Below are 12,360 nucleotides of genomic sequence, written 5' to 3'. Positions count from 1 at the left end.
TGGAAAGTTTTCTCTACCAGTTTATCATTCAATTTGCTTTGTTTGTTTATGATACACTTTTTAGCAATGGAAAGTTATAGTTTTAAAAAATTATTTTATTGAAGTATAGTTGATTTACAATGTTGTGTTAACAGAAAGTTATAATTTTATTTAGTCAGAAAGTATTTTATTTTATGGTCTTCTCTGAGATCATTAAAAAGTTTCTGATTTTTTTCTAGTATTTTCTGGTATCATTTATTTTGCATTTATTTGGTGATCTATTTTGGAATTTATTTGAGAGTAGATACGAGATAAGGGTTCAGTTTTTTCTAGTTGGCTTGCTAGCTCTCCCAACAAGTTGAGATTCATTCTCGATACAATCCCACAGCACTATTTGCAAAACTGTAACAACTTTATTATCTGATCTAAACAGATAATTAAAATCTCTGGACTTTAAGGCAAGACAATAGATTCAAGGCCACTGTGTAAGAAATTTAACGTGTGGATATAGGGGATGTAATCCAAAATAAAGCTTGACTACACTTGGCATTTGTGTCAGATCCCTCCTCCTTCTGAGCTGAATTAGGAGGGAAGAAGGGAGAAATCCCTGGGGGCACCTGAAGTCAGTCAGGGTAGCAAGTCTAAAACTCCATTGTAAATCCCAAGCCAAAATGAAGCTCAAGATATAGATCCCAAATCGAGAGAGTTGGGGAAGCAGAAAAGCAGAGAAGCCCTGGCCAAGCTGTGCCCCAGGGAGTCGGAGAGCAATCCCAGGAGGCATGAGGCCTGGGTGCTTGGGGAGACTTGATCCCCTGAACGGGGCAGGTAGGAGGAAGATTTTGAATTTCTTTCTTTTTTTTCTCTCTCTCTTTTTAAAAAAAAACAAAAAAACTTTATTTTAATTGGAGGCTAATTACTTTACAATATTTTGGTGGGTTTTGCCATACATTCACATGAATCAGCCATAGGTGTACATGTTCCCCATCCTGACCCTCCCTCCCACCTCCCTCTCCATCCCATCCCTCAGGGTCATCCCAGTGCACCAGCCCTGAGCACCCTGTCTCATGACTCGAACCTGGACTGGTCATCTACTTCACATATGATAATATACATGTTTCAGTGCTATTCTCTCAAATCATCCCACCCTCGCCTTCTCCCACAGAGTCCAAAAGCCTGTTCTTTACATCTGTGTCTCTTTTGCTGTCTCGCATATAGGGTCATTGTTACCATCTTTCTAAATTTCATATATATGCGTTAGTATACTGTATTGGTGTTTTTCTTTCTGACTTACTTCACTCTGTATAATAGGCTCCAGTTTTATCCACCTCATTAGAACTGATTCAAATGCATTCTTTTTAATAGCTGAGTAATATTCCATTGTGCATATGTACCACAGCTTCCTTATCCATTCGTCTGCTGATGGGCATCTAGGTTGCTTCCATGTCCTGGCTATTGTAAACAGTGCTGTGATGAACACTGGGATACACGTTTCTCTTTCAATTCTGGTTTCCTTGGTGTGTATGCCCAGCAGTGGGATTGCTGGGTCATATGGCAGTTCTATTTCCAGTTTTTAAAGGAATCTCCACACTGTTCTCCATAGTGGCTGTAGTAGTTTGCATTCCCACCTACAGTGTAAGAGGGTTCCCTTTTCTCCACACCCTCTCCAGCATTTATTGTTTGTAGACTTTTTGATAGCAGCCATTCTGACCGGTGTGAGATGGTACCTCATTGTGGTTTTGACTTGCATTTCTCTGATAATGAGTGATGTTGAACATCTTTTCATGTGTTTGTTAGCCATCTGTATGTCTTCTTTGGAGAAATGTCTGTTTAGTTCTTTGGTCCATTTTTTTATTGGATTGCTTATTTTTCTGGAATTGAGCTGCAAGAGCTGCTTATAAATTTTTGAGATTAATTCATTGTCAGTTGCTTCATTTGCTATTATTTTCTCCCATTCTGAAGGCTGTCTTTTCACCTTGCTTATAGTTTCCTTTATTATGCAAGAGCTTTTACGTTTAATTAGGTCCCATTTGTTTATTTTTGCTTTTATTTCCTTTACTCTGGGAGGTGGGTCATGCTGATCCTGCTATGATTTACATCAGAGAGTGTTTTGCCTATGTTTTCCTCTAGGAGTTTTATAGTTTCTGGTCTTACATTTAAATCTTTAATCCATTTTGAGTTTATTTTTGTGTATGGTGTTAGAAAGTGTTCTCATTTCATTCTTTTACAAGTGGTTGACCAAAGATTTTGAATTTTTAAGCAGTCCTGTAGCAATTCTCAGTCGTATGGGGGAATTCAAGCTAAGCTTTTCCCTACAAAAGAAGGCGGGACCAGGAATCCTATTGCCCCTAGAAGGTAGCTTGGGTCTTGAAAATGTGGAATGAAATAAGCTTTCTGGATAACTCAAGTAAATGTTGCAATGGTGTTGTGTGTGTGCTAAGTCACTTGACTTGTGTCCAACTCTTTGGAACCCTCTGGTCTGTAACTGGCCAGGCTCCTCTGTCCATGGGATTCTCCAGGCAAGAATACTGGAGTGGGTTGCCATGCTCTCCTCCAGGGGATCTTCCCGATGTAGGAATCGAACCTGTGTCTCTTGCATCTCCTACACTGGCAGGTGGGTTATTTACCACTAGTACCACCTAGGAAGCCCCATTATCTGTCTATAAATAAAAATATTTATCTGTACTAGATAGATAATACCTGAATATAATGATCGATGACTGGGTAAGTTAATTCATTCCTTCTCCACCAAATGTGTATCAAACAAATGCCAAGGACTGGACTGAGCCCTGGGAGCTGGAAGAATAAGGTGCAGGTTCCTGCCTCCAGGAGCTTATCCAGTTGGGGTACAAGTAGGTCGGCAACGGTGACAGCACCGTGGTGAAGTGCTCGGAGAGAGGCAGGCCTGGAGTCCTGCAGAAGGCCCCAGAAGGGCATAGAGCCAACCTGCAGGAACACCAGGTGATCAAGCACTGCATCTTGTCGGAAGGCCGCACTCTCTTTGTGAAGGCGAAACTAAAGTTTCTTCCAGAATTATTGGGTTGACCAAAAAGTTCGTTTGGGTTGACCAAAAAGTTCATTTGGGTTTGACCAAATGTTCATTCCATAACATCCTATGGAAAAACCAGAATAAACCTTTGGCCAACCCAATACAACTGTTACCCCACTTCCTGTCTGTGGTCTCGCCCTGTCAGGAATCTGAGGAGATCTTCATAGAGCTTTTTCATCTGAAGTACAGGGGTGTTCTCAGAGGGTCTGTGAACCCGTAAAGCTGGATGCAGACTTTGTGTGGGTGCTTCTTCCTGGAGGTAGGGTCACAGACTTCATTAGAATCTCCAAGGAGTGTGCAACATCAGAAGGCCTAAGAACAAGTGACTTAGATTTTCCTCAAGCGGATCCAGGCTCTTTTTATCTTAAAAAATATCTTTTAAGAAACCCTAATCAGACTCTTGGGCCTTCCCAGGTGGCGACAGTGGTAAGGAACCCTCCTGCCAATGCAGAACATGTAAGAGATTCGGGTTCAATCCCTGAGTGGGAAGATCCCCTGGAGGAGGGCATGGCACCCCACTCCAGTATTCTTGCTTGGAGAATCCCATGGACAGATGAGCTGGGCAAGCTATAGTCCACGGGGTCGCAAAGAGTCAGCCATGACTGAAGTGACTTAGCATGCACGCAACCAGACTCTAGCCTGGAGGTGTGTGTGGTTATTGATACCCGGCCCCTTTATCCTTTGTCCAGCTTCTCCTCTCCCATGGAGGAACAGGCACAGTGCTGGCAGCAACCTCCTCTTTCCTGTCCTTATTTTTCTTTATTCAGCAACCCCATACTTACACACAATAGCAATGTAAACCATGCTGTACCTAATTGTAATAATTTGATATCATCAAACAGAATTGGGAATTCCCATCTCCAAGGCAGTTTCTTATGTTTTTGCTCAGGTTTTGTTTCAGAATGCTTAAGTCCAAAAATCAAGTTCAACACATATTAAGTGAATACTTTCCTTATATAGGACATCATGCTCCATGCTGAGAAAGACAGGAGAGGAGCAGGATACACAGGGGAATTAAACCCCATTCCCACCTTCAGGGAAAGGAGACCTGTTGGAAACGGTACAAAGTGCTGTGGGGATCCAGAGAGGAAGTGATTATTTCTTGCTGGAGGCTACATAGAAGAAAACATGAAGATACCCCAGCTGGGCAATATTGCTCATCACAGAGGATGCCATAGACAATTGCCCTCCAGTGACATTACCCTGTTTCTGAACCTTTAAATTAAGCTGCTGGGCCTGTAGACTCACTGCTGATAGAAATCCTAGAAAATAAGCCTCAGAGAAAAATTGGCCTGCGTTATAGAATACCTGTCTTCCAGGATGGTCCAGTGGTAAAGAACCTGCCTGCCAATGCAGGAGGCACAAGAGACTCAGGCCCCATCCCTGGTCCAGGAAGATCCCCTGGAGCAGGAAACGGCAACCTACTCCAGTATTCTTGCCTGGAGAATCTCGTGGGCAGAGGAGCCTGGTGGGCCACAGTCCGTGGGATTGCAAAGAGTCAGGCACAACTGAGTGACTGAATATGCACATGCATGCACAAAGAATACTACAGAAAGAAAGAGCAGGAGCAGCCCCTGTAGGAAAAGTCCTACGAGAACATACAGGGTTAAGGAAATATTTGTTGTTGTTGTTCAGTCACTAAGTCATGTCCGACTCTTTGCGACCCCGTGGACTGCAGCGTGCCAGGCTTCCCTGTCCTGCACTGTCTCCTGGAGTTTCCTCAAACTCATGTCCATTGAGTTGGTGATGCCATCCAACTATCGCATCCTCTGTTGCCTGCTTCTCCTCCTGCCCTCAAACTTTCCCAGCATCAGGGTCTTTTCCAATGAGTTGGCTCTTTGCATCAGGAAATACATTGTTATTTGAATCAATGTAAGAACTTTTGAAAACTAATATTAATAGGAAATCTTTATCACCATGAAACTATTACATAATTTTAAAAGTCTTGCTTTAAAGCAAGCCAAGGCAACCTGAATATTTCCCTAAACATCAAGAAAAAGAAAAATTGTTTTACTAGAAACAAAAATAGAGATGTCGTTTTGCTAGAAATACTACAGCCTGTGAGGGATTTTCTGAAATGTTGACAGGTGTGTTTGTGTGCATGTACATTTTCTTCTGACTAAATCATATGTGATGAAGCATTTACTATGATATGAGTCAGAACTGAAATGTGTAGATGCTTTTTGATTGTTGCTTCCCCAGCAGTTCTGCATTCATTATCAATGCTGTCCAATGTGTTAACACGGGCCAATGTATTTTCTTATTCTCTATTCTTAGGATGAATCAGCACCCACCAAATTTTTGAGACCGCTCACGGCTTAGAGGCAAGCTCGTCTAAATTAAGGCCGGCTAAGGTGGCATTGCAGGGATTTAATCCTCTAGCTGCCCGTGTGACCAGAGGCTGATTTGCAAGTTTCTTCTTTCCTGGAGTCTGGATTGTCAGGTCTCCCGGGACCTGCGACTTGACAGCAAAAGTGCAAAATGAAGAAGATCAGAGATAAGCGTCAGCAGCGGAGACCTGGGGGCCTCCTGGGGGCTTTTACACACCAGGGCAGAAGATTCTCTGACCATCAAAGGAAATAGCGAACTGGAGCCTTTGTTTTGGGACAGAGCCACCTACCACAGAGCATCGGCACGGCCTGCCAGAAAGTTCTTGGAGCCTGAGCAAGGCTAGGGTACCTGGATGTGTGCCTGATGGTCCAGTTAGAGCGGGGAAGTTCACTGTGAAGGAAGGTGTGAAATGTCTCAAGTGAGGTGGGCGGCTTTGGGCTTGGCTGGGTAGGCAGTGCTGGAGTTGGTCTCTGCCTTCGGCTGCCTGAAGCCCAGAAGGGGGTTTGTGCATCCAGGAGTCTTTGCCCAGCTCTCAAGGACACAGGGCCCTTACAGCCTTTTAAGTCCCATCTCCCGTCCCCCTTGGGCCCTCTGCTCCTCCCCATCCTGCCCCTGCTCGGTGCCTCTGCTGAGATGGAGCGGTGAGCCTGCCGTGGACGATGACTGCTGTGTTTGTGAATGGAGGCGGCCTGGTGAACCCCCACTGTGCCAGATGGGGTCGGCGGGAAAGCGAGGAGAGTGGCTGTCAGACGGAGTTGGCCAAGGAGGACGAGGAGGGAGAGCCTCGCCAGCTGACACCCTTTGAGAAGCTGACCCAGGACATGTCCCAGGATGAGAAGGTGGTGAGGGAGATCACTCTGGGCAAGCGGATCGGCTTCTATCGCATCCGAGGGGAGATCGGAAGTGGGAACTTCTCCCAAGTCAAGCTGGGGATTCACTCCCTAACCAAAGGTAGGAACTGACCTCTGTGGGTGATGTCTAGGGTGTGGGGACCTGGTTTAGGGGGGCGGGTTAGGAGTCTGGGGCCAGGGAAGCCGGTGAGCAGCATCACTGAGTCCCTGCTAAGGGCAAGCATTAGGGCAGCTGCTGTCCGTCGTTATCGCAGTTCAATTTCACAGTGATGGTATGAGCTCAGTGTTTTTATTTTCACTTTATAGATAAGGAAACTAAGATCCAAAGAAGTCCAGTGTGGCTTTAGCAGTTTCATCTTAGATGATTTTGACTCCAAAACTCTTCTGCTATACCGTGCAGGTGAACTCAAACACTGAGGGTGTTCTCTCCAGTTCTGCCTTGGAGAAGCCGAGTGCAGTGTGGCTTGGTTCCAAGGCCACTCACGTTCCCAGTCCTTATTTGTAACATCTGTCTGTATCTGTGTGTCCATACCAATGGCACAGGGGCCCTCCCGGATGGCCAGTGGATAATGGGGTCCAGCCTCTCCTCCTTACCTGAGGCTGCAGCCTCTGTGAGGTTTGGGGAAAAGGCACTTGATCTCAGGATCTTCTCTGCTTCGTCTGCCCCGCACCAGTTCTCACTGTTGTTAGCTCCTTGCTTTCTACCACAGACCCATGCTTGCTTGACTGCTGGCCCCTCTGGGCTCTAGACCAGAAGTGCCCGCTGCGCTGGCCTCAGGAGCTGTGAGGAGAACCCACGTGGGCACTTCTCCAAGTTACCTGGAACTTAGCTAAGCTTGGAGATCGACATAATGGAGTTACAAGACAGAAAAAGAACACCTGCAATTCAGTATCATCTATTGACTTTCTAAAGCCCACGGGCTCTGCTGTCTTCCTGCAAGTCCCATATTGACATTTATTCTCCTTGGACCCAGGCTGCCACCATGTCTTCAAGGGTGTTCTTTCTTATGTTAGAATTTTCTTGTCTCTTCTTCTCTAACCTCCAATCCCATTCCACTCTCATCCCTGTTGGATCCCTATAGAGAAAGCACCACACACCCCCTTCCCCCCACAATCCCACGCCCACACACACACCCAAGTCACTGCAGCTTTAGGTCCCCTTCTATCTTGCTCTGAGCCTGAGTGTCTGGGTTCATGCCTTCACATCTCGGCTACTCATCTTACCTACCTGGGTGCATGACAGCATTGCTGTGAGCCTTGGGTTCCTCACTGACAGAATGCAGCCAGGAGCACTGATTACATAAAAGTAAATCACACACACGCGCACATGTGTATATGTATGTGTGTGTGTTAGTTGCTCAGTCATGTCTGACTCTTTGCAACCCCATGGACTGTAGCTGTCCAGGCTCCTCTGTCCATGGAATTCTCCAAGCAAGAATACTGGGGGTGGGTTGCCATTTCCTTCTCCAGGGTATCTGGTCTTCCCGACCCAGGGATCAAACTTGGGTCTCCCACATTCAGGCAGATTCTTTACCGTCTGAACCACCAGGGAAGCCTATAGGATTTAAATCTAAATTAGGACAGATGTTGCTTTTCAGTGGTCTAGAGGAACAGTGAAGGGCAAAAGAATTTTTCAATGGTCTAGAGCAAGAGTGAGGGGGCAGAAGATAAAACACATAGGGAGAGATGAGGGGCTGGAGATTGAGATAGCAGTTGGAAGACGTGATCAGGAAGGGGAGACAAGAAATTGGATAAACGCAAACCAGGAGAGGAGTTCAGAAAGGAGAGAGTACCCAGAGTGGCAGAGAGGGCACAGGGGCTGACGTCTGAGCAAAGCCTACTGGATGTGGCCAACTTGGAACTCTTTCCTGAATGTGGGTTCAGATACTCGATTCTAGTGGAGAGGAATCAAGAGAGAGTGGAAAGAATGTGGGCTTCAGAAACAGTCAAATCTGAAAACATGGGCTTCAGAGCATGGGCTTCAAATCCTTGTTCATTCACTTGCTGGGTATCTGACTTTGTGCATATCATACTCATTCTCTTGGTCCTCAGTTGCCTTAACTGTAAAACAGAGGTAATGATTCTTAGAATTGTTAGGAAAATTAGGAATAACAAACTACATGGAACATAGTAGCCACTTAATACATGGTAGCTATCACTGTGCACGTCTATTTTTTACTTAAACTTATTTCAGATGGAAATTTGATATTAATGTCTTGAAAACCTATGAATAGAAGATAGTGGTAAAAGTAATACAAGGCAAACAAATTTCAAAATTGTATTTATTTTTCCAGCTTTATTGAGATGTAATTGATGTACAATATTGTTTAAGAGTACAACATTCTGATTTTATATATGTATATCCTGCAAACTGATTACCTGGATAAGGTTATTTAACACATTTATCCCCGAATGTACTTACAATTGTGTGTGTGTATATAGTGAGAACTTTTAAAATCTATTCTCTTAACAACTTTCAAAAAATTGTAATGGGGGGATTCTCTGGCAATCCAGTCATTAAGACTCCACGTGTCCACTGCAGGGGATATGAGTTCGATCCCTGCTGAGGGAACTGAGATCCCACAGGCCATCCAGGGCGGCCAAATTTTCTTTTCAATTTTAACAATATTTTACTTAATACCCTATGTCCAAACTATTGTCATTTCAACATGTATCCAATATAAGAAATTACTAGTGTGATATCTTACATTAAAAAAATTTTTTTAAAGGAAACCTAACAAGTGACTGAAAGTAATTTAAAACATGCCAAAAACCCATCTGAGTTTCTCTTTACCTTACTTAGGAGAGTTAAGGGAGAACTCTTAACTGATACTCTTAAGTGATATGAAAATAACATTTTTATGCTGTGGTTCGGTGCTATTTAAGGCTGTTTCCTTGCACTAAAATCACTGCCATGCCCCATGAGTGTTCAAGGTTCCACTTTGGGAGACACTGACCTCATCTCATCCTCCTGTGTTTTACAAATGGGAGTAACAGAGGTTCAGGAGTGGCTGTCCTGAGGTCACGGGCAGAGGCAAGGTTAGAACTCAGCTTCCTTTTTTGCTGCACCCAAGCTGCCTTGGGATTTCAGCTCAGTGACGGGGTGACTCGTGTGCAGGGGAACTTTGTGGCCCCACAGTGGGGTGGTGGAGCCAGGTTTCAGGGATGGAGGTTATCCTCTCCACCTCTCCTTTCTCTGGGGCCACATGGTTTCTCATTTCTACTTCATACTTCTTTCTGCAGAGTGGTTTTCTGTGCTTAATTATCCAAAAGCACATCACCAACAATAACTGTTTCCCAAATCTATGTAATCTCTCAGCTTTATTGCCCATCTCCATCCAACCAGCCTCATCCTATTGCAGCTCAGATTTTAAAGAGAGAGAATATAAGTGCTCGCAGGCCAGCCGGTGATGGGCCACCGCTGAGTCAAGGGCCTGCCTGCGTCAAGTCAGTGGCAGCCCCTAGGGTCCCATGGCCCACCTCACTGTCAGAAAAGCCCAAAGTCCAAAGAAGCATCTCTTAGAAGGGAGAGCACATCATCATCACACATCATCACAAAGACTGTAACCAGCTAAGCAGGGAACTGCCACTAGCCAACGGCAGCAGAGCATCTAATTCTGTAGACACTGTTATGTGAGGAGGACAGAAGAGAGAGGATCAACAACAATTGGCATTTACATGGTGACTACAGAATTAACAATTCTAGTCCTTTGGACTTCAGAGAGCATGGCTTTTCCTGCTTGTGCTGACGGTGCCTCCGTGGCCTCACTGTCATGCTCTCCTCACTCCTAACCCTCCACAGAGGAGCCTTGTTATCAAAGGTTCAGTGTTATCCTCTGCTTATGGAACAGTATGGGGGCAAAGGAGGGAAAGACAGGCAAAGGAAAAACCAGTTCAACAAGTTCAACGTATAAACAAAGCCAGAAAATGTAACGGCAGGTCACTGCACGCTGGTACAGATGCAACAGGAAAGTGAATCCTGGACTTCACCTCCTGACTTGCGGACTTGTGCCCTGATGGCCTCATTCTGGTCCCATGCTCATCTCTCCTCTGGTTCTCCCGGAACAGAGCCCAGGAAAGAATAGGAAAGGGAGAACAAAAGGAACTGAGAATGTGAAGAAGGGGGACCCAGATGCAAAATTGATGTGAGGATGAAGAAAGCGCCGGGCAGGTCATGTGTTAGGAAGCAAGAACTCAGGGAGGATGACAGAGTGAAGCCCAGAACACTGTGGGCCTTCCCTGGTGGCCCAGTGGCTAAAACACCCCACTCTCAAGGCAGGGGGCTCGGGTTTGATCCCTGGTCAGGAAAGTAAGGTCCTAAATGCCGAAACTAAGAGTTCACATGACTCAACTAAAGATTCTGCAAGATTGAGGGCAGGAGGAGAAGGGGGTGACAGAGGATGAAATGGTTGGATGGCATCATCGACTCAATGGATGTGAGTTTGAGCAAACTCCAGGAGATAATGAAGGACAGGGAAGCCTGGATTTCTGCAGTCCATGAGGTGGCAACAAGTAGAACATGACTGAGTGACTGAACACCAATGCTGCAGTTAAGACCTGGTGCAGAGCCAAATAAATAAAGAATTTTTTTTTAAAGGACTGTGACTTGTGACAAGAAGGAGGACATTAGGCTACCTGGAGGGGACTGGGATAGAAAGACAGAGGAACATTCCTCCAAAATCTTCACCTCTATAATGGGAGGAGATTTATCAGGGAGTGGTTTAGCCTTGCTGGGAATTCCAAATACCCTGTCCCATTACCAAACCGTGTCAGATGACATCGTCTGAAGAGCCATTTGTTTAAATGTGGTTCCCATACAAAGCCAGCTGGCCCCAAACTGTCATTAGGTTTTCTAGGAAATGTGGACAATCTGGATAAGATCGCGGAGTAGATTGCAGGGAAGTGGAAGGTTTCAGTGCTGGGGGTAGCTCCCAGGACAGTGGTTTATAAAAAGGCGCCTGCTGCTCATGATCCCTAGAGAGAAGGCTCCATACAGACCTCCCGCTGGCTGGAGTTTATTTTTATAGCTAATGGCTCAGATTCCCTTGGGCCTTGCAAGCAGATAGGGCAGGCTGAAACCACCACGAGTCCCCTTTTAGCTGATGAGAAATTTCTCAAAAGAGATGACACACTCGGCTTCTGAATATTTTATGTCCCATCTGTTGCCTCAAACAAAAGCAAAAGCGGCCACAGTGCCTGGCCCTTTCTCTGATGCTGCCCTTCCTGACCCCTTCTTCCCTGTCTTCTTCTCTGTCACTCTGGTCTCATGTTCCTAGAGCCCTTCCTCCTTCTCTCTCGATTTATTTATTCATTGGCTCATTCATTCTTTTTTTAAAAAAGTATAATTAACTCTCCCGTGCCTTGCAGAGGTGAATAAGATACAGTTCTTGCTTGACAGGAACTCTCAGTAAGTAATGGAGATAAACAGGAAACAGTTGATAAGTGCTGTCACAGGGTGAGGGACAAAGGGTGTGCTCGACCGTACCTGACATCAGGAAAGGGTCAGTTGATCAGGAAAGGCTGTGTTATGTCTTGAGTTTTGCAGAGAAATGATACAAGGGGAAGGGGGATGGCAGGCAGAGAGAGATGTAAAGTGAATGGAGGTATGAGCCAGGGTGAGGAGTGTTTGGAGATTTAAAAGTAATCCAGTGAGGGGGACTTCCCTGGTAGTTCCATGGCTAAGATTCTGCACTCTCAATGCAGGGGCTCAGGTTCAATCCTTGGTCAGGGAACTAGATCCCACCCCCTGCAACTAAAGATCCTGTTTACTGGCAAAAATCAAAGATGGCGGGTGCCACAACTGAGACCCAACACAGCCAAATAAATGAATGAAAAGTGAAAGTGAAAGTGTTAGTTACTCAGTCATGTCTGACTGTTTGCGACCTCATGGACTGTAGCCCACCAGGCTCCTCTGTCCATGGAATTTCCCAGACAAGGATACTGGAATGGGTTGCCATTCCCTTCTCCAGGGGCTCTTCCTGACCCAGGGATTGAACCCCCATCTCTTGTATCTTCTGCATTGGCAGGTGGATTCTCTTACCACTATGCCCCCTAGGGAGCCCCCAAAGTGATTAACTATTAATTATTTTAGTGAGGAAAGTGAACTGAAGTTGAGGCTTGCCAAGAGTCAGGGATGTCAGAACAAAATATTAG

At 45.4% G+C, this 12,360-nt stretch overlaps 1 protein-coding gene across 3 annotated transcripts in view; it reads left to right on the top strand.

Moving 5' to 3' along the window:
- Window positions 1-12,360, top strand: part of NIM1K (NIM1 serine/threonine protein kinase) — a 73,914-nt gene that overhangs the window by 42,848 nt on the left and 18,706 nt on the right. For all 3 annotated transcript variants that reach the window (XM_043887618.1, XM_043887620.1, XM_043887619.1), the window contains one exon: window positions 5,303-6,307. In XM_043887618.1, coding sequence (XP_043743553.1) covers window positions 6,016-6,307 — 292 coding nt within the window. In that variant the 5' untranslated portion in view covers window positions 5,303-6,015. The remainder of the gene's footprint in view (window positions 1-5,302; window positions 6,308-12,360) is intronic.

This window comes from Cervus elaphus, chromosome 25, assembly GCF_910594005.1.
Source record: "Cervus elaphus chromosome 25, mCerEla1.1, whole genome shotgun sequence".
Taxonomy (NCBI): Eukaryota; Metazoa; Chordata; class Mammalia; order Artiodactyla; family Cervidae; genus Cervus; species Cervus elaphus.
The sequence above is the reverse complement of the archived record's forward strand: the minus strand, read 5'-3'. Positions and strand labels throughout refer to the sequence as shown.